At 42.0% G+C, this 25,185-nt stretch overlaps 1 protein-coding gene across 5 annotated transcripts in view; it reads right to left on the bottom strand.

Moving 5' to 3' along the window:
- Positions 1-25,159, bottom strand: part of ANKS1A (ankyrin repeat and sterile alpha motif domain containing 1A) — a 175,551-nt gene extending 150,392 nt beyond the window's left edge. For 2 of the 5 annotated variants that reach the window (XM_045772007.2, XM_087858153.1), the window contains exon 1: positions 24,855-25,157. In XM_045772007.2, coding sequence (XP_045627963.2) covers positions 24,855-25,051 — 197 coding nt within the window. In that variant the 5' untranslated portion in view covers positions 25,052-25,157. Of the gene's footprint in view, positions 1-24,854 lie in introns of all 5 variants that reach the window. The other 3 variants (XM_087858152.1, XM_087858154.1, XM_087858156.1) reach the window with 2 other exon arrangements.
- Between the last annotated feature and the right edge of the window lie 26 nt (positions 25,160-25,185).

Here is a 25,185-nt window from a genome sequence, read left to right as displayed (position 1 = left end):
GGGACAACCAAGCTGCATGTTGCTGCTTGCTGCCTTAAAGAACAGCTGGTGCTCAATAAATGTTGAGTGAAAGACCAAGACAGAGTATACTAAATAACTTAAGAAAATTTCCCAGAACTCTGTAGTCCAGTAATGTGGTATTTTTTGCCCTTATTTTTTATGCAATGCAATTCCCAGCTGAACCACACAGAATCGTAAGCCCTACAGAGATGGGATTCTGAACATTCTGAAACTTTTTATTTTTAAGTCACATGGGGGCAGAACATATTTCAGAGGCAAAGGGAAGACTTTTACAAGAGACCAAATGAGGAAAAATTTCTTTAAAATGAGACATCTGGCAAACCTGGCAATTCAGTTTTTGTTTGTTGATGAACATTTCTTGGACCTGGGTTCCTCTCTGAATCATTCTTCTTAAAATAGAGGCTTTTTAGAGAGCATTTTGTCTAATTACTCTCCCACAGCAGGCTCCATTGAGAACACAAATGAAGCCGCAGTCTCAATCCAAAGTAATTTTTCATTTTCATATTAATTAACATTTTAACTCCAATTCAGCAATATTTATTGAAAAGTGTCCTGTGGTTGACTCTGGCCTCACTCTTTCATAAATCTCCGTGTCCAGATTTTCCTTAATGTGTCAACAAGTAAGATGCAGACACGATGCTCTCTTACCCCCAAATCCTTCAGAACTTTTAATGGACTACAAGAAGGAAAACAGCTCAGGCCTGGAACCAAATACTTTCTCTGAGAAGATGGGAGTGGAGAGAACCAGCTCTGCCTTAAGCCAACAGTGGACCCCAGACAACACTGAGAGGCTCAGAGCATCAGGGCTTCAAGAACATGCCAGCCACCTGAAATCACAACCACAGCCCGCCTTGTTTTTCACTTCGTTATTACACTGTCATCAATCAAGCTGATGGAGAAGAAAGCCCTCTGCAAGGAAATCTTGGGAATACAAAAACCCAAACTGCACCTTGTTAACAAAACAAAAAAACATGAAAAACACAAAAACAAAACTAAACTTGCCTAGACCTGAAGCGCCAAGATGTTAACAACTGCAGATCTCTGCTTACTGACAGCGTGTCTACATTTTCCCCAGCTGCTACAGTACCAACTGTGGGGACTCCTTCACTGACCAAGTATCTAAGTATCTCCTACGCTCTAGGCGCTGCCATAGGGGCAGGGATACATGTTAGCAAAGAACAGACAGATAAAGCCTTGGCCTTCATGGAATGTATATTCTGATGGACAGGACAGACTTCAAATGATCCCAGAAATAAACGTACGTAAAGAGCTATCTAACACCTCCCACTCCAAACAGAAGGACCCTCTAGATACATGATACCCCCAAATTCCCTTTGAAAAATTTTTATTTATTTATTTTTTAAAGTAGGCTCCAAGCCTAGTGTGGAGCCAACGCAGAGCTTGAACTCACAACCCTGAGATCAAGACCTGAGATCAAGAACCAGATGCTCAACTGAGCCACCCAGGCGCCCCCCAAAAATTCCCTTTTAGAGAGAAAGATCATCCTATTTTGTGGCTGAAAATATGAGATACGTAAGCAGTTTGCCAAGATCATACAACTAACTGCCTCAGTTCGGCAAGGCCTCAAGTCCGCACTCTCTGACCACGCCAGGTGACCATGCCCTCTTACTGCTGCTGCCAGAAGCCCTCCGTAAGAGAACCAGGAAGAAATAACTCCACAACACCTCCTGTTGCCATACTCAGAGCCTTCAGACAGGCCTATGTTCAATAAACACTGTTTTGCTGAAGTCCACAATGCGATGTTATAATGCTCTTCTCTTCTCACTTCACTTGTGAGGAAATTCTCCTTCTTACGTTCTTCAGAAACTGAAGAGTCAATAACACAAGGAGCCCAAAGGCCTTTTTCACAGAATAAACCTAAAATGGCTACTAGGCGCTGGAGGATTTCTAGCTGTGCAAGAAAATGAGCCGACACATTACCTTAGCTCTGTTTTTCTCATCCTGGCCAACTCAATACTGGCTAACAATTTTCAAAACCATTTCCTCCCCAATCTTAGAAAAATCTTACTATCTCCCAAACCAATTTAAAAATACATTGAACAGTATCTTCCTAAAAACACCATATAAATCAAAAGGTGATGACAAATCATCCTAGGCTCATTAGGATGATTTACTAAGTGATGAATATTTTTTTGAGCAAACTATGAGTCCTTAAAATTTACTGTTTAAATTCTGATTTTTTAAAAAAGATTTATTTATTTATGAGAGAGTGAGAGAGAGAGAAATAACGCACAAGTGGGAGGGGTAAAGGGAAGGAGAATCGCAAGTAGACTCCATGCTGATCGAGGGACCCGACCCAGGGCTCAATCTCACGACCATGAGATCACGACCTGAGCCAAAAACCAAGAGTTGGACACAGCTGACTGCACCACCCAGGTGCCCCTAAATTCTGAATGCTTTTAATTATCAAATTTTCAAAAAGTATGGTCAGAATCATTTGTATGAATTCTTTAAATGTCTGCATAACCTTCTTTGGGAAGATGCCATCCTTCCTAATTGACTGGTTTTAGATTCAAAGACGGTTTTAGTTAGTCTTTCCTACATAGTGAATGGTTGGGGGTCAAGAGACTGAGGCTTCAGCTCAGCTACTATGAAAGGCAACCTTAAACAAGTGGGCTCATTGCTCTGTGATTACTTATCTGTACTGCGGGTATGCGGAGTCCCTCTGCATTTGACAGGGGTAGCGAGGCCAAATGAGATTACAAAGGTAAATGCAAAAGGTGTTATTTAAATTCGAGATTTTGATCATTTTTCTGTATGAACCTGGCTTCAAGCAGAGAACCTACCACAGCACAGAAACTCAGTAAATGTTTGAAGAAAGAACAAAGTTCACTTCTAGAAGCTGACAGCATTCATCAAGTACAGGAAAGGAAACCTAACCTTAGGGAACTAAATGGTGGGTCAGGTTAACCACAATAAAAATAGGCAATACACACTCAACCAGCAGGACCACAATAAAAGGGTCTGCATCTCACCACTCAAAACTGAACCACGCATCACTGCATGCCACACAGATACACAAGGGCAAGTCAAAAACGTCACCCAAAACCAATTCTGTCTCTCAATCCATCTAAAATGTACCATTTTCTTTTCAATGAACTCTAACCAAGATATCAAAGTATTTTTTTAAAGATTTATTTGTTTTAGAGAGAGAAAGAGAGAGAGAGAGAGAGCACATAAGCAGGGAGAGGGGCAGAAGGAGAGGAAAGAGAATCTCAAGCAGGCTCTGACTCCCCACTGAGCGTGGGGCCTGATGCAGGGCAGGATCTTACCACCCTGAGATCATGGCAGGAGCCGAAATCAAGAGTAGGCCACTTAATTGACTGAGCCACCTCAGCATCCCTCAAACTATTCTTACAAGTGCACTCTTCTAACCTAAAATCAACTTCGCAATAGAGTAAGATAGTTCTATAATTAAACGTCTATTAAATCCTTACTAGCTGCTAAGTGAGAACTTTTCCGTTATATCAATCCCTATTCCTTAATAGTATGGCCGACTCCTCTCCAATGTGAAGGGGTCTCTCACCCCAACAGTGTGCTCTCCTACCCCTGGGCAGGCCACCCAGGATCTGGAGTTTCAACTCCCTGAAGACTCCAGACTTCCAGAATACCTCAGATCAGGGAGAAGCCATAGGAACTGCTCTGAGGTTGAGGTTGGGTGGGGAGAGAGAATGGGGCTGAGGACAACCGTCTCCCTCCAGGGGGCTCTACGGAAGAGAACCTAGACTTCTGTGTTTTAACACAGGGGAACCAGAGCATGCCAGTGATGAGGATCAGACTACATGAGCTATCAACGCAAAATGCTGACACTGATGCTAAGTACAGATGTTGGAGAACCAACAAATTAATAAGCAAGAAACTGTGAAAATTTGATTTGGTCATGTAAAACTTAACACTAACTATAGTCACTTAATGTGAGCTGCTTACCTAATTACCATGCAGCACAATAATGGTCATGCATATCATTAAAGGTGTCAGATTATCATGTGAATGTTAGATTTCATCACAACACTGCACTGAAGTCACCCATAAATTGTTTCACACCTAGCATGTGTTTACTTACAACTTTAAGCTGAAATGAACATCGCCAGGTGAACAAGAACTTGTGTTGTTGTAAAAGCATTAACAGTCCCTGGGCACAACCTGAAAACTGGAATAGCAGAGATCGTGGTGGCTCAGACCACTACACAGATTCCAGAGGCAAGAAATGTATCTTGCAGTTGTTTTTTTTTTTAAGATTTTATTTATTTATGTGACAGAGAGACAGCCAGCGAGAGAGGGAACACAAACAGGGGGAGTGGGAGAGGAAGAAGCAGGCTCCCAGCAGAGGAGCCCGATGTGGGACTCGATCCCGGAACACCGGGATCACGCCCTGAGCCGAAGGCAGACGCTTAACGACTGCGCTACCCAGGCGCCCCGTATCTTGCAGTTTTATATAGAAGTCTCTGGAGCCAAACTGACATTTCTCTTCTGTTCATCTGAATAAGGATTCTCTCTCTGCCCCACACACCACCATCCCTCACTCTAAACTGTCAAGTATTTAGAATAACAGGAAATTTGGTGTTGAGGCAGGCAGATGGCTGGATTTTGGCTGACTGGAGAGAAAAGCTTCCTCTCGGCATAAAGGGTGTGGTTCGGGTTTCTTAAGGACCATTCAGGGCCGGGACTCCTGACACTGCCAATCACAAGGCCCAGGCAGCCTGTGTTGCCCTTGCCTTTTCTAGGAGGTTTCAGTCCTAGACACTCAGCCCCTGGGCTTCAGGAGGACACGTTCCCATAGCTACGGACCAGGACTGTGAGCGAGGAAGTCCTGTGCGCCTAGATAATAGCCTTGTGGGTTTAAGGATACCCCTCACCATTATCCTGTGCACGCGAGGAGCTTAGTTTTGCGGACCACAGGCCAAAGCAAAGACAGGCTTAGCTCTCAACTGCAGAAAACCCTTAGAATCGAATCTAGACATCATTTTGCAAGAAGTACTTGTTTGGCTTTCTGTACATGTCTCCGTAAATAAATGACTGCCAATCCTGAAAGAAGTAAGGTCTGCCTTTTCTTTTTTCCATATCACCAGTTCCCCCTCTGTTCAGGGGTTCATGGGTCTTCTCTGGAAATACCCACTTAGGAGATTTAGCTTTCATCACAATAAACAAGGGAAGAGTAAAACAAACCAAAAGACAGATTTATCAGCCTGATTTTTAAGAAGTTATCATACAACTGCAGGCCTCCATCTACAAACTTCTATGACCCCCCGCCAATAAGTAATGGGGCTGTTCTTTTTTTTTTTTTTTTTTTTAAGATTTTATTTATTTGACAGAGAGAGAGATAGCCAGCGAGAGGGGGAACACAAGCAGAGGCGTGGGAGAGGAAGAAGCAGGCTCCCCACAGAGGAGCCTGACACGGGGCTCGATCCCAGGACCCCGGGACCATGCCCTGAGCTGAAGGCAGACGCTTAACGACTGAGCCACCCTGGCGCCCCAGTAATGGAGCTGTTCTAAAGTAAACACCGTCCTTGTGCGGAAGAGGGGGGAAGTATGTCATTTCAGTTATGACTTACAAAATCCAGTCCTATAAAAATCCACTCTCTTTTTCCATTGTAACATCCTATTTAAATCCCATTTCGTCATCAACCTCTCCATTGCAAATCAACAACTACCAAGTCCTGTTCAGGTGACCTCCTAAATCTCTCTTCAATTTGACCTTCTCTCCCTAGCCCCCGTTACCCGCCTTAATTGTTTTTGCACTCCTACTTAATTTCAACCCCTGCATCCATTTCCCAAAAAACTGAAGTGATCTTCCCAAACTGCAAATCCATCATTACCTTCAGTACACAATCCAGCTCCTTAACGGGCAGATGGCCTCGCCTCTGCCTGCTGTATCTCAGATCGTCTCTCCCCACCCCACAGCTCCTCACCACCCTTCTTCCCACCAGGCAATTACCTGCAGTTTCCTGAACATGCCATGTTCTCCATATACCCATTCCCTGCATACACCGTACACTCTCCAGCTTAGAAGAGCCCTTGCTTTCCCCCTTCTTTGCCAGCACAACTCCTACGGGCTCCACTACTCTACTCACACTTCACTTCTTCTGGGAGGCACATTTCCCTTACACCTGGAGCTGCCCCAACCCCCAACCCCGTCCTTTAAGTTCTACGTGATCCCCCAGCATCCCTCCGCTTCCCAGCACTCATCACACTATTATCTGTGTCCCCCATTACAAGATTAGAGGCTGGGATCGAGATTCTTTTCTAACTCCATTGGCTAGCACATGTCTGGCACCTATCAAATGAAGAAACTGCCATCATCTTTTGGCCCCAAGTCAGCACAACTCCCCCTACTCCCCAAGAGGGTTATGAAAAAAGCACAGAAGGGGAACAGAAGGGGGTTTGGGTGTTAACTGCTGCTCTCTGACTACCCTGTAAACTACTGGAAGAAAAAAAAACTACTAAGGTGACTTTACATTAATGATGATGGTAATTATTATGGTAAATGTCAGTTGAATGCACAGAGCATGGTGTCACGGAAAAAGCATGGATTCTGCAGTCAGTGAGGTATGGGATTGAATTTAGGTAAGTAACGCAAAGCCTAGGTCTGTGGTTTTAGGAGAGAATTTACTTAAGTCTGGGAATCTGTCTAGTGTAGAACTGGGCACATATAGACCCATCCCTGTTCCAGTCTCATTGTACTACATGGACTTGGGTGACTGGGGGAGAAAAAGAAACACATTCCCAGGCAAAAACTGATGGTGACAGAAGTCAGAACAGTGGTTTCCTCAAGGAGAGGCATTTTTGGCTGGGAGGTGACCAAGAGAGACTTCTGGAGTCTTGGAAATGTTCTATGTCTTGCTCTAGTTGGTAACTACACGGATGTATACACTGATAACACTACATTGTTCATCACTTCATGTCCATGTACTCACAGTATATAAATTATACCCCAAGGTTTGTTGTTTTCTGTTTTTTTAATAAAAGAAACACACTCTCTCTCTGTGATGGAAGACAACCCCAAAGACAAGGCTCTGAAGTCAAAGTATGCCTGCACACTGAAGGCTTCTGGTCACTGACAGCAATGACTCTTAGCCCTGGGTCTAGGTGTTATAATAAAGGGTCAATAGGCACTGACAGTAGGCAGAATAAATGTCTCACCCATACATATTACAATGTCTCAAAGGTACAGAGAAGCTCCCAAACTTAATAAAACACATTTATTGCAGAGTATTACTACCTTCACAGTCATTTTGTCATAACATATTTCCTCAATCAACAGATACTCAAAGTACAACCACAATCTTGTTAGGACTGAAACAATATTTGAAGTAATCTCTCTCTCACTCACTCTCTCTCTCATTTTCTCTCTCTCTTTCCTTCCTTCCTTCCCCCTTCCCTTTCTCCTCCTTCCTGCCCCTTCCCTTTCTTGCCTCCCCCACTACCTCCCCTTCTCTCTCCTTCCCTCCCCTCCCTACCTCTCTCAGGCCTAGAGCTAAAGTCTAAACTTGATCAAGCCAGCATCCAGGCTGGCACCCACCGACCCTACCATCCTCCCCTTCACTGGTTCCAGAGGTAGTCTTCACTCCCTTGGGATGGTTTACTCACTGCTCAAACAGATCTTCCCCAATGTAGCTTCTCTACATTTGTCCCTAGCTGTTCCCTTTTCTCCTCCACACTAGTCTCCCATCAGCAAGTCTTGGGCCTTCTTCAAGGGTAAGGCTCAAGTCCCACCTCCCAGGAGTCTACCGGGTGGGAGGAGGGGTCTGCAGACCCTAGCCCTCCCGCCCCTGCCACCATCTTCTCCTCTTCCAAAATCCTTTAGCACACACCGTTTACCTCCACAGCTACATGCTGAGTACCTAAGCAGGGGAACTGTTATTACAGATGAGGGAACAGAGGTAAAGAAATAAAGAAAGTCATTTATTATCTCTCAATTGGTAGGTGGCAAAGGCAAGATGTGAACCCAGACAACATGACTCCAGAGCCACTATCTGATACGGCCTTTATTTACTTTTTATTTTGAGATACTTTTCGGCTTACAGAAGAATGGCAAGGATAGTACAGAGTTCCTTTCACGCAGCCTCCCCTTACGTCAACATCTTAAGTAACCATGGTGCACTGACCAAAACCAGGACACGGACACTATATTGTAATAGTACAATACTATTAACTAAACTGCAGAATTCATTCAGATTTCCCGAGTTTTTACACTCATGACCCTTTCCTGTTCCAAGACTGCACTTTACACTGAGTAGTCATAATTCCTTAGTCACCAGTCAGCAACAGTTCCACCATCTTTCCTCGTCTTTCATGACCCTGTCACTTTTAAAAAGTACTAGTCAGGTATCTTGTAGGATGTCCTTCAACTTGAGTTTATCTGTTTTCTCATGATTACACCATGGGGACAGATTTCGGGGAAGAACATAGGAGGTCAAGTGTCCTCACCACATCCTATCAGGGGTAAGTGATAGCAGCATGACTTACCACCGGTAGTTAACCTCGACCGCTTGGTTAAGGTGGTGTCTGCCAGGTTCTTCCACTATAAAATTATTGTTTTTCCCTTTCCATACTCTATGATTTGGAAGCCAGTCTCTAAGTCCAGCCCACACTCAAGAGGAGGGGAATTAAACTCCATCTCCTGGAGAGAAGAGTTTCAAAGAATATGCGAGCATGGGTTGAAAGCGTTAACAGTTATCAATAGATATTTTAAGGAAGATGCTTTGAGGCCACGCAAATATTGTTTCTCCTTAAAATTTTACCCACTAATTTTAGCCTCCATTGGAGATCTTGCCTGCAGCGATTATTACTGTGGTGTACTAAAGGGGATTTTCTATTCCCCTCATTCCATTTATTAGTTGGAATTCTTATGAAAGGAAGAGCTATCTCTTCACCCCCATTTATTTATTCAATCATTTATATCATTAACTTGTGGATATTTATTTTATTATTTGGTTTATAATCCAATACTACTGTTATTTATTTTCCTGTTCAAATTATTCCAGCTTTGACTATCAGGAGCTCTTTCAGGTTGGCTTTGTGTTTTTTTTTTTTAATATTTTATTTATTTATTTGACAGAGATAGAGACAGCCAGCGAGAGAGGGAACACAAGCAGGGGGAGTGGGAGAGGAAGAAGCAGGCTCATAGCAGAGGAGCCTGATGTGGGGCTCGATCCCACAACGCCGGGATCACGCCCTGAGCCGAAGGCAGACGCTTAACCGCTGTGCCACCCAGGCGCCCCTGGCTTTGTGTTCTTTTGATGAGCCCTGTCTTTTTTTTTTTTTTTTCCCTGCCCCAGTCCTGGAATCAACCATTTAACTGAGGAGTTGATAGGGTCATTTTATCACTGTTGTAATCAAGCCAATCTCTCTCTCTTTCTTTTTTTCTTTTGATGTCACTTTTTTTTTTTTAAAGATTTTATTTATTCATGTGACAGAGAGACAGCCAGGGAGAGAGGGAACACAAGCAGGGGGAGTGGGAGAGGAAGAAGCAGGCTCCCAGAGGAGGAGCCTGATGTGGGGCTCGATCCCAAAATGCCGGGATCACGCCCTGAGCCGAAGGCAGTCGCTTAACCGCTGTGCCACCCAGGCGCCCCTGACGTTACTTTTTTAATCAAGAAAACAACCTTGCCATCAACATACATCTTCAGAGAAAGTCACGTAATAGAAAGTACCAACAAACAAAACAAACAAAACTTACTTATAGTATCATCAGGCTCATTTTAGACTAAATGAATACAGTATATTCCAGTCAAGAAATCAATAATTCTTGAGAATTTAAAAACATCAAGAGAAACAATATATATTCACATAATGTTTTATTTACTGACTTCTCCGAAACATGCAAAAATTCACATGGCTAATGGAATTTTCCATGTTAAAATGGTGCTCAACACGACAAATTCCTAACCAAAAAAAAATATTTTAATGTAGGAAGCAACATGTGAACATTCCATTTAGGTGGTAAAATTCACATTACAACAATACAATAAATATCAAGTAATATCCTTCTGGCCTAATGAAAAACATAACAGTTGTGACAGTCACAAATCAAGCCAATTTCTTAAGGGAACTGACAAATGAAAGCTTCAAGGGCAGAAGGAGCAATGGCCCACTTACACTCTCGCCTAGATGAGGGGACAGACAGACTTCCTCCTCTCCTGACCTACCCTTCTGGACGAGGTATAGCAAGGGCCTGGCCCAGTTCCAGCACCCAGTGAGAGGACAGTAAGCTGCAGGCTGACTCTGCAACTGCTTTATGACGTGCTGATGCACCTTCTGTAGGAGGCCTGGCAGGACATGCTACAAACATTGCCTTGTGTTATGGATGGGAAAACGAAGATGCGAGTGAAGTGAAAAAACATTCCCAAGATCATCCAGCCAGAGTGTGGCTGAGGTGGTACTAGGCAGACACCCCGAGGCACTGCTCTCCCAGGCCCTTTCCCAGGGGCAGTGTGCACTCAGAAGGAAGAAGGTTCCTGAGACAATATTTCCTGCAGATTGATTTTCCTGCCTCGCCCATGTCCTCTTTCCTTCAGAGTTCACAAATGGAGAGACTAGAGGATAAAATTAGGAGACTTATATACTTTCCAGATCCCAGGGATCTAGACAGGCCTAGACCAAGCTGAAACTCTACGGACAAGAAGAACTTACAGCTTAATTTACAGGTTTTGTCCAGGTATCTACAACAAAGTATAAAAGGCTAAAATCAAAATCCATGAAGGACGGAGAGACAAGACTTAGATTTTGTTCCACTCAAACCCAGACAGCACATGAACCCAAAGACCAATCCCAACTTCTAAGAATAAATACTAAGTGTGCATTGAGAAACAAAGAGGTTAAAACAAATGTGAATCAAGGGGCACCTCGGTGGCTCAGTTGGTTGATTGGCTGGCTCTTGGTTTTGGTTAAGGTCATCATCTCAGGGTCATGGGATTGAGCCCCACATCAGGGTCCACACTCAGCAGGAGTCAGCTTGAGATTCTCTCTCTCCCTCTCTCTCTCTGCCCCTCCCCCATTCATGCTCATTCCCTCTCTCTCTAATAAGTAAATCTTAAAAAAAAAAGTGAATCACAATTAAAACAATGATAAAAAGCAACAGGTTAAGCCTATTGGTGTCAAAATCTCACAAGTCCCTAGTACCTGGTAATGAGGAAACCCGATGCCAGCCAGATTCACCATATGCTGACTCCAATAACCTCATTATTTCATCGCCAAAAGAAAATCAGCTAACACCTTAGCAATAGGAAAGCAGTCAAAAAAATTATGTGTGTACATAGATATAAATAAAGTAAACGGTGGTCATTATGTTTTTAGATAATATTCATATTTTTTCAGAGACCCAGACTTGTGGTCTCAACTCACAGCTGATTCTTTCCACCAAAAAAGTCTATTTCTACCTGGTGATTTGACTTCTAAAGAAGTGGCGTATGGGTAAATTGGTTTTTAAGAATGACAGCCAAGGCCTACAATAAGCCAGTTGGAAAGCAACAATATCAAGATAAAAAACACGCAAGTTATAAGCAATCAATTTTATAGATTACAACGGGACCTTGCCCCCACCCCCAACACAAACACGAAATAAATCTTGGGTTTAGCTTCTACTAGATCACTTGTTAGTACCAGCAGCTTATACAAAATTTACAATTACATACACATTCCTTTCAGCAAACATAGGTATTTTTAAATGATTATGAAAACTCACTCAAAAGAATTAGATCTTCATAAACACCTGCCAACTGAATGAGCAGAAGCTAAAGTATAGCTGGGCTGCAATTTTCATCAGTTCTCTCTGTAAATTAATGATACAATTCACAAAAGAGTAAATATTAAAGAGAAGTAAATATTAAAGAGAGGTAAGCAGAAGTGATGGTAACTGAAGATAATGCATCTAAGATCATAATGTGTAAAGAAAAGACATTAAGAAAAAGCTCTATCAATTTGATTGATGAAGCATAATAAGTAAAAGTACTGGATCCTATTTTCTTACACACTCTTTAAAAACAACCACTACCACCACCACCACCATTGGGTGGTGGGGCACCTGGGTGGCTCAGTCGGTTAAGCACCAACTCTTGATTTCAGCTCAGGTCACGATCTCAGGGTCATGAGATCCAGCCCTGCGTTGAGATCTATGCTAGGCATGGAGCCTGCGTAAGATTCTCTCTCCCCTCTGCGCCTTCCCCCTATTTGCGTGGGCGCGCGCACGTGCACACACTCTCTCTCAAATAAATAAAATCTTAAAAAATAAATAAAATTTTAAAAAAATTCTAATTAAAAAACGAACCAAACAGTTAAACTTTAAAATAAAGCACTAAGTGCTGATCATTTACTTAAAAACCTTTTTGAAAGTCTGCTCTGGGTCTACTAAAGATGGTAAAAGGGCTGCTGATGAGTGAGTGACTAGCAAGAAAACTATTCTCCAGCTAGGTCTTAAACATACAATTATGGAGATAGCAATAGATTAAAAAGTAGCAAATCTGGAATCTCTGCCAATTTCAGTATCTGAGGTATTTGCATTTGTAGGTAAAAAGTAACAGACCTCGTTTATTGCTGTTAAGCACATAGGACATAGGTGTTTTCAGAGCTGTTTAGGACATAGAATACTATATTTCCCTTCTACTTCTACAAGCTGGGGACTCAGACGTCTGTCTTTCTGGTAGCCATGATCTCCACACAAAATAAACTCTAAAGGCCCAAATGGAAAACCTTAGTCCTGGTCAAGTCATTTAACCTCTCTGAATCTCATCAGTAAAGTGGTCACTAATACCTCTATCACAGGACTATGAAGATTAAAGAATTATGGAAACTAACATCTCCTATTCCCAGCCCAGGCTTCAAACTAGGATCAACGCTCATTTGAACTGGCCAGATGATATTCTCTGAAAATCATTTTATGGACAAACTAATTATTATTTGAGATAAAATATTTGGTCATAAATCACTAATGAGGTAGGAGGAGTGGAGAGAACTGTTAAAAGTTCCAGAGTGGATAGAAAGAGTTTGAAATAACTTCAAATACACAGGCCTCTGGTTTCTTGCCAATTGTTTAGATTTACTTCCCCTGCACACACTTTGGCCTTGGTGGGACACCTGGCAGTCATGTGTCCAAAACAAATCTTTATCACTTTGAACTTGGGGAAGGGGAGGGCGGGGAAGGCTGAATTTTCTCCCAGATGAAATTCATGAACACATTAACCTGCCTGAGAGGAAGATGGGAATTTTCTAGAAGAAAAGTTTGAAAGAAGCAATATGGGAAGCTTTTACCTCTTCGTGAGCTGCGGGGCATTCCCCTATATCCTCTAAACTAATATATTATTTGGCCTAAGTTTAAAGACATTCCCCTCATCTAATTTTCCTATTTCCAGGGAAATTGCCAATGGTTTGGTGTTGTTGTTGTTTTTAAGTAAGTCTCTCACTTTATGTAGTCAAAGTGTTCCAAAAGGGTTTTGTGTTACATTCTTAGATAAAAGGAAGAATCCCCAGTTGCATAAAAACTAAGGGGCAAGGATTCCAGAGCCAGTCTACCTGGGTTCAAAACCAAGCTCTAACACTTCCTAACTTACTACCTGGGGCAAGTTATGTGACCTCTCTGTGCTTCAGTTTTCTCATCAATAAAATGGCAAAGATACTAGTGCCTTTCCCAAAGAGTTGTCATGAGAACAAAAGGAGTCAATATTTGTAAAGGGCTTAGGAGAGTGTATGGCACAAAGTAAGTGTTATAAAAACAACTATTATATTAAAATAAATAAACCCCTAATTCATCTTTTTCGGTAAAATATTACCTAAGCATATACTATGTGATCTCCTCCAAAGAAACTGAACTCTCCCAGTGGTCACATGGAGTGCTAAGCAAGCAACAGTTTGGGAGCCAGAGAGACTCCAGGCTCTGCACCCCTCTGTGTGGCCCTGTGCTGGTCACTTTAACCTGTCTCGGAACCTTTGCTTCTTCATCTTCAAAATGGGAATAATGATAATTATCTACTAGGCATATTATAAAGGTAAACTGAGAAAATATAGATATGAAGTTCTTGGCACAAAGCAAAGTACGAAATGCTCAAGAAGTGAAACTTATCCCTCTCCCAAATACACATGTACATACCCGCCTACAATGCAATCTACAGCAACAACCCTGAGCTGCTGGGGATTAACCTGTGAGCTGACTACCCCAGATACTGCAATGTGGGCTGGCTTCTGCAAATTTTATCATGGCAGTGGGACAACCTCAAGAAGCAAGAATCAGGTAGCTGGACCCAAACAGGATAAGAATAAGAGTCAATCAATGCACAGACTTTATCAAACTGCATCAGAGGAAGAGCAGGGAACAATGCACCGGAGAGTTACAAACCAAGCCAGGACTGGGGTTCCTCTCCAGGCCCAGAGAAGAGCTAAGATCTAAAAACAAACACAAGAAAGCCTAAGAATCTTCCAATGATTCACATAAACAGCCCTGAACTGCTCTGTTTTGTAAGCTTTCCTGGTCACTGAGCTTCTTTTGAGTGGGTCTTGACTGTGATTCAAAAGGTAAAATAACTCGAGAAATGGATTGTGTTCAAAGGAAACAAAGGAAAATCACAATGAATGCTTACTCAGGTGAAAGGAAAACAAAGTCTGACAGGTTGGTTCACTCAGACAAGAAGGGCTGTGACACAGGCAGAAACCCCCTTTAAGAAGGCTCTTTCTGAGGTTAAATAAAGTACCACCTCCAAATAAACTAGCTTGTGTTTTCTATGATAGCTGATAACCTCAAGTAACAGTACCCCTTTATCTACCTTTCACACATAAGAATAGAGACGTTCCAATTCTTAAAAACAGAATGTTCCTTTAAAAAATCTAAATCCCTGAGATTTTAAACTTTTGCTATGACTGAAAACTACTGTAATTAGGAGATCTAACCGTACATGTGCAAAGCCGAAAGTCACAAAATGCGCAACAGGATGGACAATAAAAAATTTTACTTTCTTAATTCTAGTAAAGACAAGCACTTGATAATGCCTTCCAAACGTAAAAATCAATGCTATTACTCCAGTATCAGTGAATGTTCAACGAATGCTGACTACCGGTATCACCAGTGGGACATACATTTGGAGCTGATTTTCCAGGCACAGTAAAAGGCTTGACTGACCCCACACATCACGCTGCCTCTAGTCACCACTGGCAGGGAAAAGCATGCGCTGTAATCATGACACGGAGACAGAGCCTCAGCCTCAGTCTTGCAAGAACCACGCACTGTCCAACCCCACGGAGTTGAAAACTGCTTGGCACAATGGAGCTCAAGTGCTTTAAGATACATTTTCCGTTCTGAGTAAAGAAGTTCAGTTTGTTTCTCTTACTTCTATTTTCATTTTTCATCTTAACTAATGAAAATGCTCTTTAAGGAATCTGAGAGCCCAACGTGAAAGTGCCAGGGAATCAGTCAGTATAATGGCGCTGGATGCTGCCATTGCCTAACAGAGGCAAAAATCTCTCTAAAGTAGTATGCTGACTGTCCCAACACCTGTCAAAAAGAAAAAACCAAATGGTTCCACGCGCTTCCTTTATCACTTTTAAATTGACTCTATAATGTAGCATTTGTATGGCTGGTCATAGGGGGATGTGGGCCAAGGCAGAGGGACCCACACCTGAACAGCCCACCCCTACGCTCAATATATAAAACCAATGAATAAAATATAATAAAAGAAATGCTTTTGTTTATAGTTGAGCTCCAAACCAAGCAAAGAAAATACGCAGATGTCAGAATAGGAACTCAAAATCAGAGCTGTGAATGGGAACTCCCAATGCAATAACAGAAATCTACAATAAGTACACAGAGAAATGCGCTTAGTATACTTAATAAAAGACAATTCAGTGGATTCTTCAAAGTTCATGTAAAAAGTGCAACACCATGAAACATATTAAGAGTAACAAATGAGACTGAGTAATCTAAGCAACAACTCAGCTTGACACACCTAGCTTCTTACCTAGAGCCAACCCATAAAGCTGGTGGGAAAACACCATTTAAAACTGGTCTTCCCAAAGTGCAACCTTTGATTACTCAAGTCCCTAGGGCATCTTTTTTAAAGCTTTGTCTTCTATAGGGCCATCCATGGCCAGCATGAAACTTAAAAAAAAGATTAGAAGCTGGATGAACTAATCTACACTCTCAAAGATCAGAACACTTGACTGGCAAATGGCCAGATGAACCAGCACAAACTGGGGGACTCTGAGTAGAAATATCATTCAAGTAAAATACACAAACACACACAACACCTCTCCATTATAAACCAATTCAACTGCTTTCCACAGTAAAGTAAAACTGTCAGTCTAAGTGTTTCAGAACACATTTTTAAAAGGTTATTTTTAGGGGCACCTGGGTGGCTCAGTTAGTTAAGTGTCTGACTCTTGATTCAGGCTCAGGTAATGATCTCAGGGTCGTGAGATCATCAAGCCCCATGTTGGGCTCCGCACTGAGCACGGAGCCTGCTTACGACTCTCTCTCTCTCTCTCTCCCTCTGCCCCTGCCCTGCTCCCACTTGCGTTCTCTCTCTCTCTCTCTCTCTCCCTCTCAAAAAAAAAAAAAAAAAAAAAAGTCTTCCTGCTAATAAGTGAGGAAGGCAAAATAGAAATGAAATATCACCATTTTGCCAACTCTTAATTAAATCATAGATCTAGGCAATGATCTCAAATGGCTCCCAACATCACGAAAAAGAAAGATTAAATAAAGGAAGTACACAACACTCACAGGAAGAAATCCTGCCAAAAACTTTGAACCTGAATGAGATCAAGTCTCTAGATCTGATTTCCAGCTTATAGGAAATACAAGGGACAGATGAACATGTTAAATGATACCTCAGAGATGCAATCAGTAAAACCCAGGCTGTGGGAAATGGGGCCAACACCCTTTTTTCTTCAACAAATGAACTGGAGAAAAGATGACAGAAATGAAACCCACAGATTTAAAGAGACTGAGAGATATAGCGAATGAATACAATGTGTGGGCCTTGTTTGGATACAGATTTGAACAACCAACTGTGAAATATAAAATATTTTAGACAATATGGAAAATCTGAACTGTAACTAAACATTTGATGATTTTAAGGAATTGCCATTTTTTAGATGTGATAATGGGATTGTGAATATTTAAAGAGTCCTTATCTTTTAAAGATATGTACCTAAGTAATAAGATATATAGGATTCTCTTCAAAATAATTTAGTTGGAGGCCTGATAAAAAGAAGCAAAATTGGTCATAAGCTGGTAATTGTCTGAGAGTACATATGGAACATGAGGATTCATTTTCTTACTCTCTTGACTTGGGTATGTTTGGAATTTCCCATAATAAAAGCTAGAACAAAAGAAAATGACTTTTGTCTCGTTTTGCTTGGAGCATATTGCTCCATGCATTTGTGTTATTAATGGCCCTCTTCTAAACATTAGCCTCTGAAGAAGGACCCAAGAGGCCCCAACTTGACCATTAAAAATCCTACGCCTGCACAAAGGTAACTTTCTAAATATAAGCAGCATTTAGCAGCTATAGATCAGTACATTACTTTCCAACCAGAAGGACCCAGGAGATGTAAGGGGCCTTAGAATTATCGTAAGAGTCCTCAAATACAACTGCATATGTGATCTTTGCGATGGTTGAATACTCAAATTACATCTACTATCCTGAGGATATAAAATGTTACTAGCATGAGTGTGCACAAAATGTTATATACAAGGCAGTACATCCCAGTGCTGTTTCAATAGCAGAAAACGAAAGACTAACTCATGTCTAATGGCAGAGGAGGGATTAAATAAATTACAGTTCATACCTACTGTGGAATACCACTTATTCATTAAAATGAGGTTGAAGAGAAAATGATAGGAAAGTGTTTATAATATATTAAATGAAATTTTGGGACAAAGTATGTACAGAACAATGTCATTTCTGCTAAAAAAAAAAAATATATTGCACAAAAAAAAGACCAAAGAATGTACACCAAAATTGCAAGTTAATTCCTTTAGGTGGTGGAATTACAGATGATTTTATTTTCTTCTTTGTGCTTTCATGTGTCTAGCAATTTTTCTATAATAAATACAGAGATCCATAATATCAATATTGGATATCCAATTCAGATATCCAAAAATCTCTGAGAATAAATTTTTAAAAGTTAGGGGCAAACTTGCTTAGGTGCAAAACCTGTCCTAAACTGATACAGAGCTGCTTCATACCTATCCCTTTTGTGTGAAGATTGACAGATTTCACTGTAGTAATACAACGTTCCCGAGTGTTGACCCCAGATTCCACCAAGGGCTTGCTATGACTCTCGAACAACCCCAAAATTTTGGATACTAAACCCAAGGGTTTCAGACAAAAGACTGTGGACTTGTATCAGTTTGTAATTTGCCACCGTTACCATTTTTAGGCTTCTAAAAATGGGACTCACATTTACAAAGTTTGGGAGCTTCTGCTATCAATTATTATACATTTTTAAATGGCATCAGTATAAAATATGTCCTTAACAGGATTATCATTCCAGTTTAATCAAAGGTGGCAAGCACTGGGCTCCCATCAGATGATTTTAGCAGCCAAGGTTTACCAAGTCCTTGGCATGTGCCAGGCATTATGTGCCTTCCATATTTTAGCTCATGTGATGCTGCTTCAGGAAGTAGATACTATCCCAGGCCCATTATCCATATGAAATACAGATGCTCAGAGAGGTTATGTAACTTGCCTAACTCACAAGGCGGAGTTGGGTCAGAGCCTGACCTTCAGCAGCCATGCTGAGCCCTCGCCAGTTAGGCAAGCCAGGGGGCAGTTCTACTTCCTGGATCATCTCCACCATTTTTAATAGTGGTAATAACATCAAAGTAAAGCAGAGACAACTGACTTGTTTTAAAAACTCTTTTTGATTTGTAAACTAAACAAACTTGATCTACAAATTACTAAGAAAAGATAAATATGAAGCCATAACATATAATTTCTAGTATTACTACCATTAACTCTAACCACACCAAAGTTATTTGAAGATGTTCTATGAATGTAACAATATAATTTTCTATACCACAGAAAATCTCCCAGTAATCTTTTGGAAATCAGTGTGGGGAACATTTTCTGAGAGCTGTCCAGAAGAGACCAAGTTCCTACCCACAGGAGAGCCTGACATTTCCAAGAACAAACTCTCTACTTTTGGGGTTTCCTTGGTGTCTCTGGGCTATATAACCCAGTAATTTACTTTCCCTCCTGAAAACTAGGGTAGAAATAGCCTTGACTTCCTTTTTGCAAACCAAAATTCACAGCTGTTTGGGTGAACAAACCAAGAGGAAAAAAAGAACCTTCTGAAGGGATTTTTTTCGGCCAAGGATGCAACTTTCGCTGGGACCATAATCTCCCAGGACAAGTGAACATGCTGGAGCTAACTGGATACAAATCAAATTCTTAAGACCACAAGACTGTTTCACTGTTTCCAGTCTCTAATTTTTGTAACTAAGACAGTAAAAACTAAACTTCAATTGGAGAATTCAGAAAGAGGAAGATGTTTGACTTTTCAAACTTCTGTTAAATTATCTTTTTCTACAAGTACATGCCTTACTCAGTTTAAGATCAGCCACTATTTTTAGATATAAAATAACCACACAAAGTCATATTCTGCTTTAAAGAAAGGAAAAATGCACAGCAATTCCAAAATAAAGGAAAAGGATAGCTCCCAATAAAATCATACTTAAAAGAGATATCTAGAAAACTGTTATCCTAATGGATAGTTGTGTTTTGTTTTTGCTTTGTTGCATGTGCTTGGAAGAACGAGAACTTAGATCACACAAGTCCATGAGATTCTGCTTCAGGACCACACCTTCTACAGTCCTTGGCCAGTACTGTCCTCTTCCTTAGGATGTTAAAATCATTTTGCTCCAATTAGGCACATCCAAAAGCAATCTGCCACCATGGGAGGACAAAAGTAACAGGGGCAGCATGAGGAAAGCTATCTTGCTGTTACTGTTTCCAAGCTACACATCCATTCTTGGGGTGAATGAAGGACCGTTCTAATGAAATGGTTATGTTAACCACCTCTTTTTTTTTTTTTTTTTAAGTCTGAATTCCTGACATAAATATTAGGAATCTTTCTTAAAAAACAACGAATAAGTTGTCATATCTTCTAACATTGGAACAACTTTTTATTGTCCCCAATGTCCCCAAGTTGGGTCCATTTTTCAAAAGTTTTCATTCTTCATTCCTTATTTCAAAAAATATTTCATATTTTTGGAAAGCTGTGGCTATTTCTGGATAGTCTCCCTCGACCACCCCAAAAGGTAGAGTAAAAAGTAATTTATAGCCACATTTATTGCTACTGTCTATAAATTTTCCGATTTCCAGTAAGCCTCCTTGGCTTATTTTCTTATTCACTCTTATGCTTGAGAAATTAAGTACAGAATTCTCCTAAACCATGACACAATCTACTCCTCGATCCTAGCCTTTAGTTTAGTTTCTCTGTGCTTCTGAACCCTCAGGAATGCATTTAACTTTACATTGTTCACATATGCCAGTATTTAGCTCGTAATTCAATATAGTTTTAAGTTAATATATGATGTTTTCTTGTAACATTTCCTTTTCTCAGGTTTGCCCTTTCGTTGACAGAACTCACTTCTAACCCAAATCTTACCGTCTTCTCATACCGAATTTCTTAGAAATCCATAGTTTCAGTATGACCATCAACATATCAAACTCTGCATTACATGAGAATTTGTGTGCAAGGCTGAAAAATACCATGAGTTAAAAAGAAGTTAACACAGTGCCTGTCCCAAGGTACCAACTGAAGGCACACAACTGTTCAACAATCAGAAAATGAGATCCTATTACATAAAGCAAAATCCACACCATCCAGAACCTTTCTAGGACTAGACATTTCAGGTAACTATGCTTTCTAAATAATCTGTTGCTTGTCTTTTTAAGTGACAAAAATTATATTTGAATCATTTTGGATAAAAAACTAAAATATGTTTTTCCTACTTTCATTAACATGCTACACTGAACATAATTTAATCTGTATCTCATGGCTAAGAGTCATAATAAACAGAAATTAGAGCACTAAGCTACAGTACCATGATGCCTAGGACCTAAACAAGTGTGCAGGGCTATGCACTTCTATGTTAATGGTCTCAAATTACTGGTGGGAAAAATTATGCTAGATTTTAATTGCTTTTTCTGTCTCTTATTTTGTCAATCTGTCACACAGACATACTGTTATAAATGCTGTAAGGAAACGGACCATGTCTCAGGAGAGGGGCTAATTTCGATAAAGTACCTACTATGTGCTGGGTCTGAGATGAACTTTGCAGGGCATTTGGCAATTGGCCTGGCACAAAGTAGATGACAGGTAAACACTAGATAAATGAACAGCACTAATGTGCCTACCTAAGCAGGCCCTCTCCCTTATTTACTGTCTCTGATCTGCCATAGCCAGAAAACACATACCCAAGGTTGAAAGAACACCATTTATCATACGTCTGGCATGGTACTTTGCACACAGCAGGGGCGGTATGGCAAAACCGTATGTGCGGAACTGAACTGAGGATGGGTAACAGGGAGCATTTACAATGTGCCAGCAACTGTGGAAGTATGTTACACACAGTATCTAAGATGACACCTATAATGCAAACAATACTGTCCCCATTTTACAGATGCAGAAATTGAGGCTCCAAGTGGCTGAGTAATTTGTATAAAATCAAGCAGCTAGTCCGTGGTGGGAGTACACTGTGAATTCAGGCAGTATGACTGCAGAACATTATACTATTATCTGAATTAATGCGCAGTAAGTAAGTGAAAGTCAGAAAGACATGAAGTTTTTACCAACTTTTTTTTCCTTGAAGTTTTTGCTGACTTTCTGATTCTCGGGTACGTTCTCAATTGGTGAGTGTTACTATACCTAAACATTATACTGACAGGCCAAAGCAATAAACTAAGAAAGCTAGGCAAGTAAAGTATGAGCCAATGAGCTACTGTACACTCCAGATGATGCGTTCCAAAGAAGTAGAAGCCTGAGAGATCCGTGTGTATTAGGGTCATTAGGGAGGGCTTTAAGAAGTTAAGACCTAAGCCCAAGAAGTGTAAGAGTAAAGAGATGGGGTGAGAGAGGGAGCATCTTGTAGCTTAAGAATAAACACAAAACCTTTGTGGAGCTGGGGATGGGGGTCATAAATAGATGAAAAGACCAACACATATGTGGTTTAGAACATTTATATCCACTGCTGCTGTAAGCTCCCATGCTTGCCAGCTTTACTTGGTCACTCAAACAGCTGGACAAACATGGGTTGCGGTTGGCACTACTAGCAAGGGTAGGATATGGCAGCTAATGCAAAGGCCAGATCTGAAGCTATGATTCCACGGCTCTTGTTAAAGGTACTTAGAGGTGGGGAGTGTGGGCATAGGGAACCTACCCTCTACTATTTCCAAACCTAAAAAGGGAAGACATGCTGACCTAGGGACTATTTAAATACAAAGTGTCATCTGCTCAGAATCTTTCACTAGGTTGAACCAGAATCACCTCTAATTAATGACACACCTAGTGTAACCAGCACCTGCAGATCCTCCCTGCCCTTAGGAATCCCAGGGATGAGAGGCTAGGGCAGCTCTTAGGCCACCTACCATCTCCGTAAGAGACACAAGAGCAAGTCAGGAGTCAGCTCTCTTATGCAAGGAAATGGAGACACCATGCACACTTTATGACAGAGACTGGAAATTTTAGCATGAGGCCAAAAGTAAAAACACTGTGGTCAACAAGAATTTCCTAGTCTTGCTTAACTACATGGCAGCTAAATCCTCAGCAAAATTTCAACAGTCTCTTGAGTGTGAGCAGTAAGAGTAATCTGACCTGTACTTGAAGGTGGGAGATATTTGAAAGTTTCTCACTTCAGCAGGATATACTAGGGGTTAAAGCATCTCTTGCAAACCCCCCAATGCTACATTATTCAACTAATTAGAGATAGGCACCCTCAAACTTGTATAATCTTTCTCTCATCTCTCAGACAGCAGAAGTGCAGAAATGTAAGTAATCCAGGGAAGATTCAAAACCCGATGCATGCAAAGTACATCTATTGAGGGGCACCTGGGTGGTTCAGTCGCTTAAGCGTCTGCCTTCAGCTCAGGTCATGATCCCAGAGTCCTGGGATGAAGCAATGCGTTGAGCTCCCTGCTCAGTGGGGAGCCTGCTTCTTCCTCTGCTCCTCCCCCCACCCCCACCCCCGCTTGTGCTCTCTCTCCCTCTCTCCAATAAATAAATACAATCTTAAAAAAAAAAAAAGTACATCTACTGAACACCCATGAGCTGTCAGGCACTGATCTAGGGACTGGACTATAAACATAAGAAAGACTAAGTCACTCTAAAAGATGGAAGTGTACCCATTCATTATTATTACTCTTTAACACGCCCAACCACTCAAGGCTCCAGGCAGGAAGTTCTTCTAGTGCCGCACTAGCACCAGATAAGTTTCCTTTCCTGCTTCTGTGCCTCTGATCACAGCTTGCCCAGCCTGGAATGCTCTCACTGTACTTCACCTTTCTAAATCCTCACATCCTTCAAAGCGAGCTGAAGTCCTCTTCCTGGAAGCTCTGATCTCTACCTCATTCCCAAAGTTTGTTTCATTTCTCCCAACTACTGACAATTACTGCCAGTACCACCATCAGCCTATTTAGAAATTTGTCATCCTTTAATTGATACTTTTATTCATTCAATGAATCCTGAGTACCAACTGTGTGACAGCATTGTTCTAGGGGCTGAAGAAAGGGCAGCAAACAGCATTGGTTTTAACCTCCCCAAAAGAAATCTTGGGGAGAGTTCTCTTATACCGCTTTTTAAAAATCTTCCCGTGTAGACCTGGGTTTATACTCAGTGCTTAATACCTAACAATTTATTAGATCCTTGGGCTACTTTGGTCCAACCTCACTCGAATTGAAGTTACATAAACTAATGGGGAACAAAAGCCAACGAAGCCATTTCTAAATGAACTTCCACTTCTTAAAAACCTCAAAAGAACAAGGAAGGAAAAGAAAACAGGCAATGAAAGTGCTGCTGAACCAACACATTTTACTCACACTGACAAAGCACCTCCAATTCCCCCTTCCAAGCCATGCAAAAGTGACCTTTTTCTCTCAATCCGTACAGCTCCAGATTCAAGTGTTAATTTTAACAACAGATCTCAGAAAAGTTTAAAGCAACCCTCAGTTTCCTAAACCGGTCTTTCTAAAGCTTTGTTTCTTGACGAATAAACCCCTTGATGCATCCCGCATATGCAGGATTAGCAGACTTATCCAATGAGGTTCACTACAACGAACTAGAATGTGAGCTTCAAGCACAAGAGGGACTGAAAGAACACTTTGAATGTGAAAACCCAGACACAATTTTAATATAAACAACAAAAGCCAGGTCCTGCAGAGCGTGGTGGAAGGTTCCAAGTTACCAAAAGAAGGGAATCAAGAGAATTTCCTCCAGGGGAGCGGCGAGATTCTGCAAGGCGTGGGAGTTTCTGCAGGAGGTGAGGGAGATTTAAAATAAATATTCCTTTGCTCTAAAGTGGCTTGTGAGATACGACAGCTGGCACCCTACAGCGGGCGAGGGTGAAGCCGGGCTGTGCCATGCGGCGGCGGCTGCCACCTGGGCACTCCCACCATTCTCCGCAGCCAGGTCAGGGTGCGAGACCGGAGCCCGGCACCGCGCGAACCCGCACCGGCGCTCCTCGCCCCGTGGACCGCCCGCCCTCGACCCGGGGCACCCAGCAAACCCACCCGCCTGGGTCTGAGGAGCGCGGACCTCTCAGGAGACCCAGGAGACGGGCGGGGTGAGGGGGTCTCCAGACGGCTGTCCGGCCCCGGCGCGTTACTCACCTGAGCAGACTGGAGAGGGGATGGCTCGAGGACCCGAGGCCGCCGCCGCCGCCGCCGCTACTCCCGGAGGAGCCGCCGCCGCCGCCGCCGCCGCCGCCCCCGAAGCCTGAGGAGAGCCGCTTCCCGGACAGCAGCTTCTCCACGGCCGGGAGGTGCCCGGTGCGGGCCGCCTCCAGCAGCTCCTGCTCCTTCCCCATCCCCAGGGCCACCGCCCCCCGAACCCCCTTCCCAGGGCTGCGGCCGAGCCTGCTCGGGCTCCCAAACTTTCCGTCTCCGGGCAACGCACCCCCCAAACCGGCCGGGGACACCACCCCCCCTCCCCCCCGCCTTT

Source organism: Ursus americanus, chromosome 32, assembly GCF_024610735.1.
Source record: "Ursus americanus isolate L20-20 chromosome 32, mUrsAme1.1.p, whole genome shotgun sequence".
Classification (NCBI taxonomy): domain Eukaryota; kingdom Metazoa; phylum Chordata; class Mammalia; order Carnivora; family Ursidae; genus Ursus; species Ursus americanus.
The sequence above is the reverse complement of the archived record's forward strand: the minus strand, read 5'-3'. Positions and strand labels throughout refer to the sequence as shown.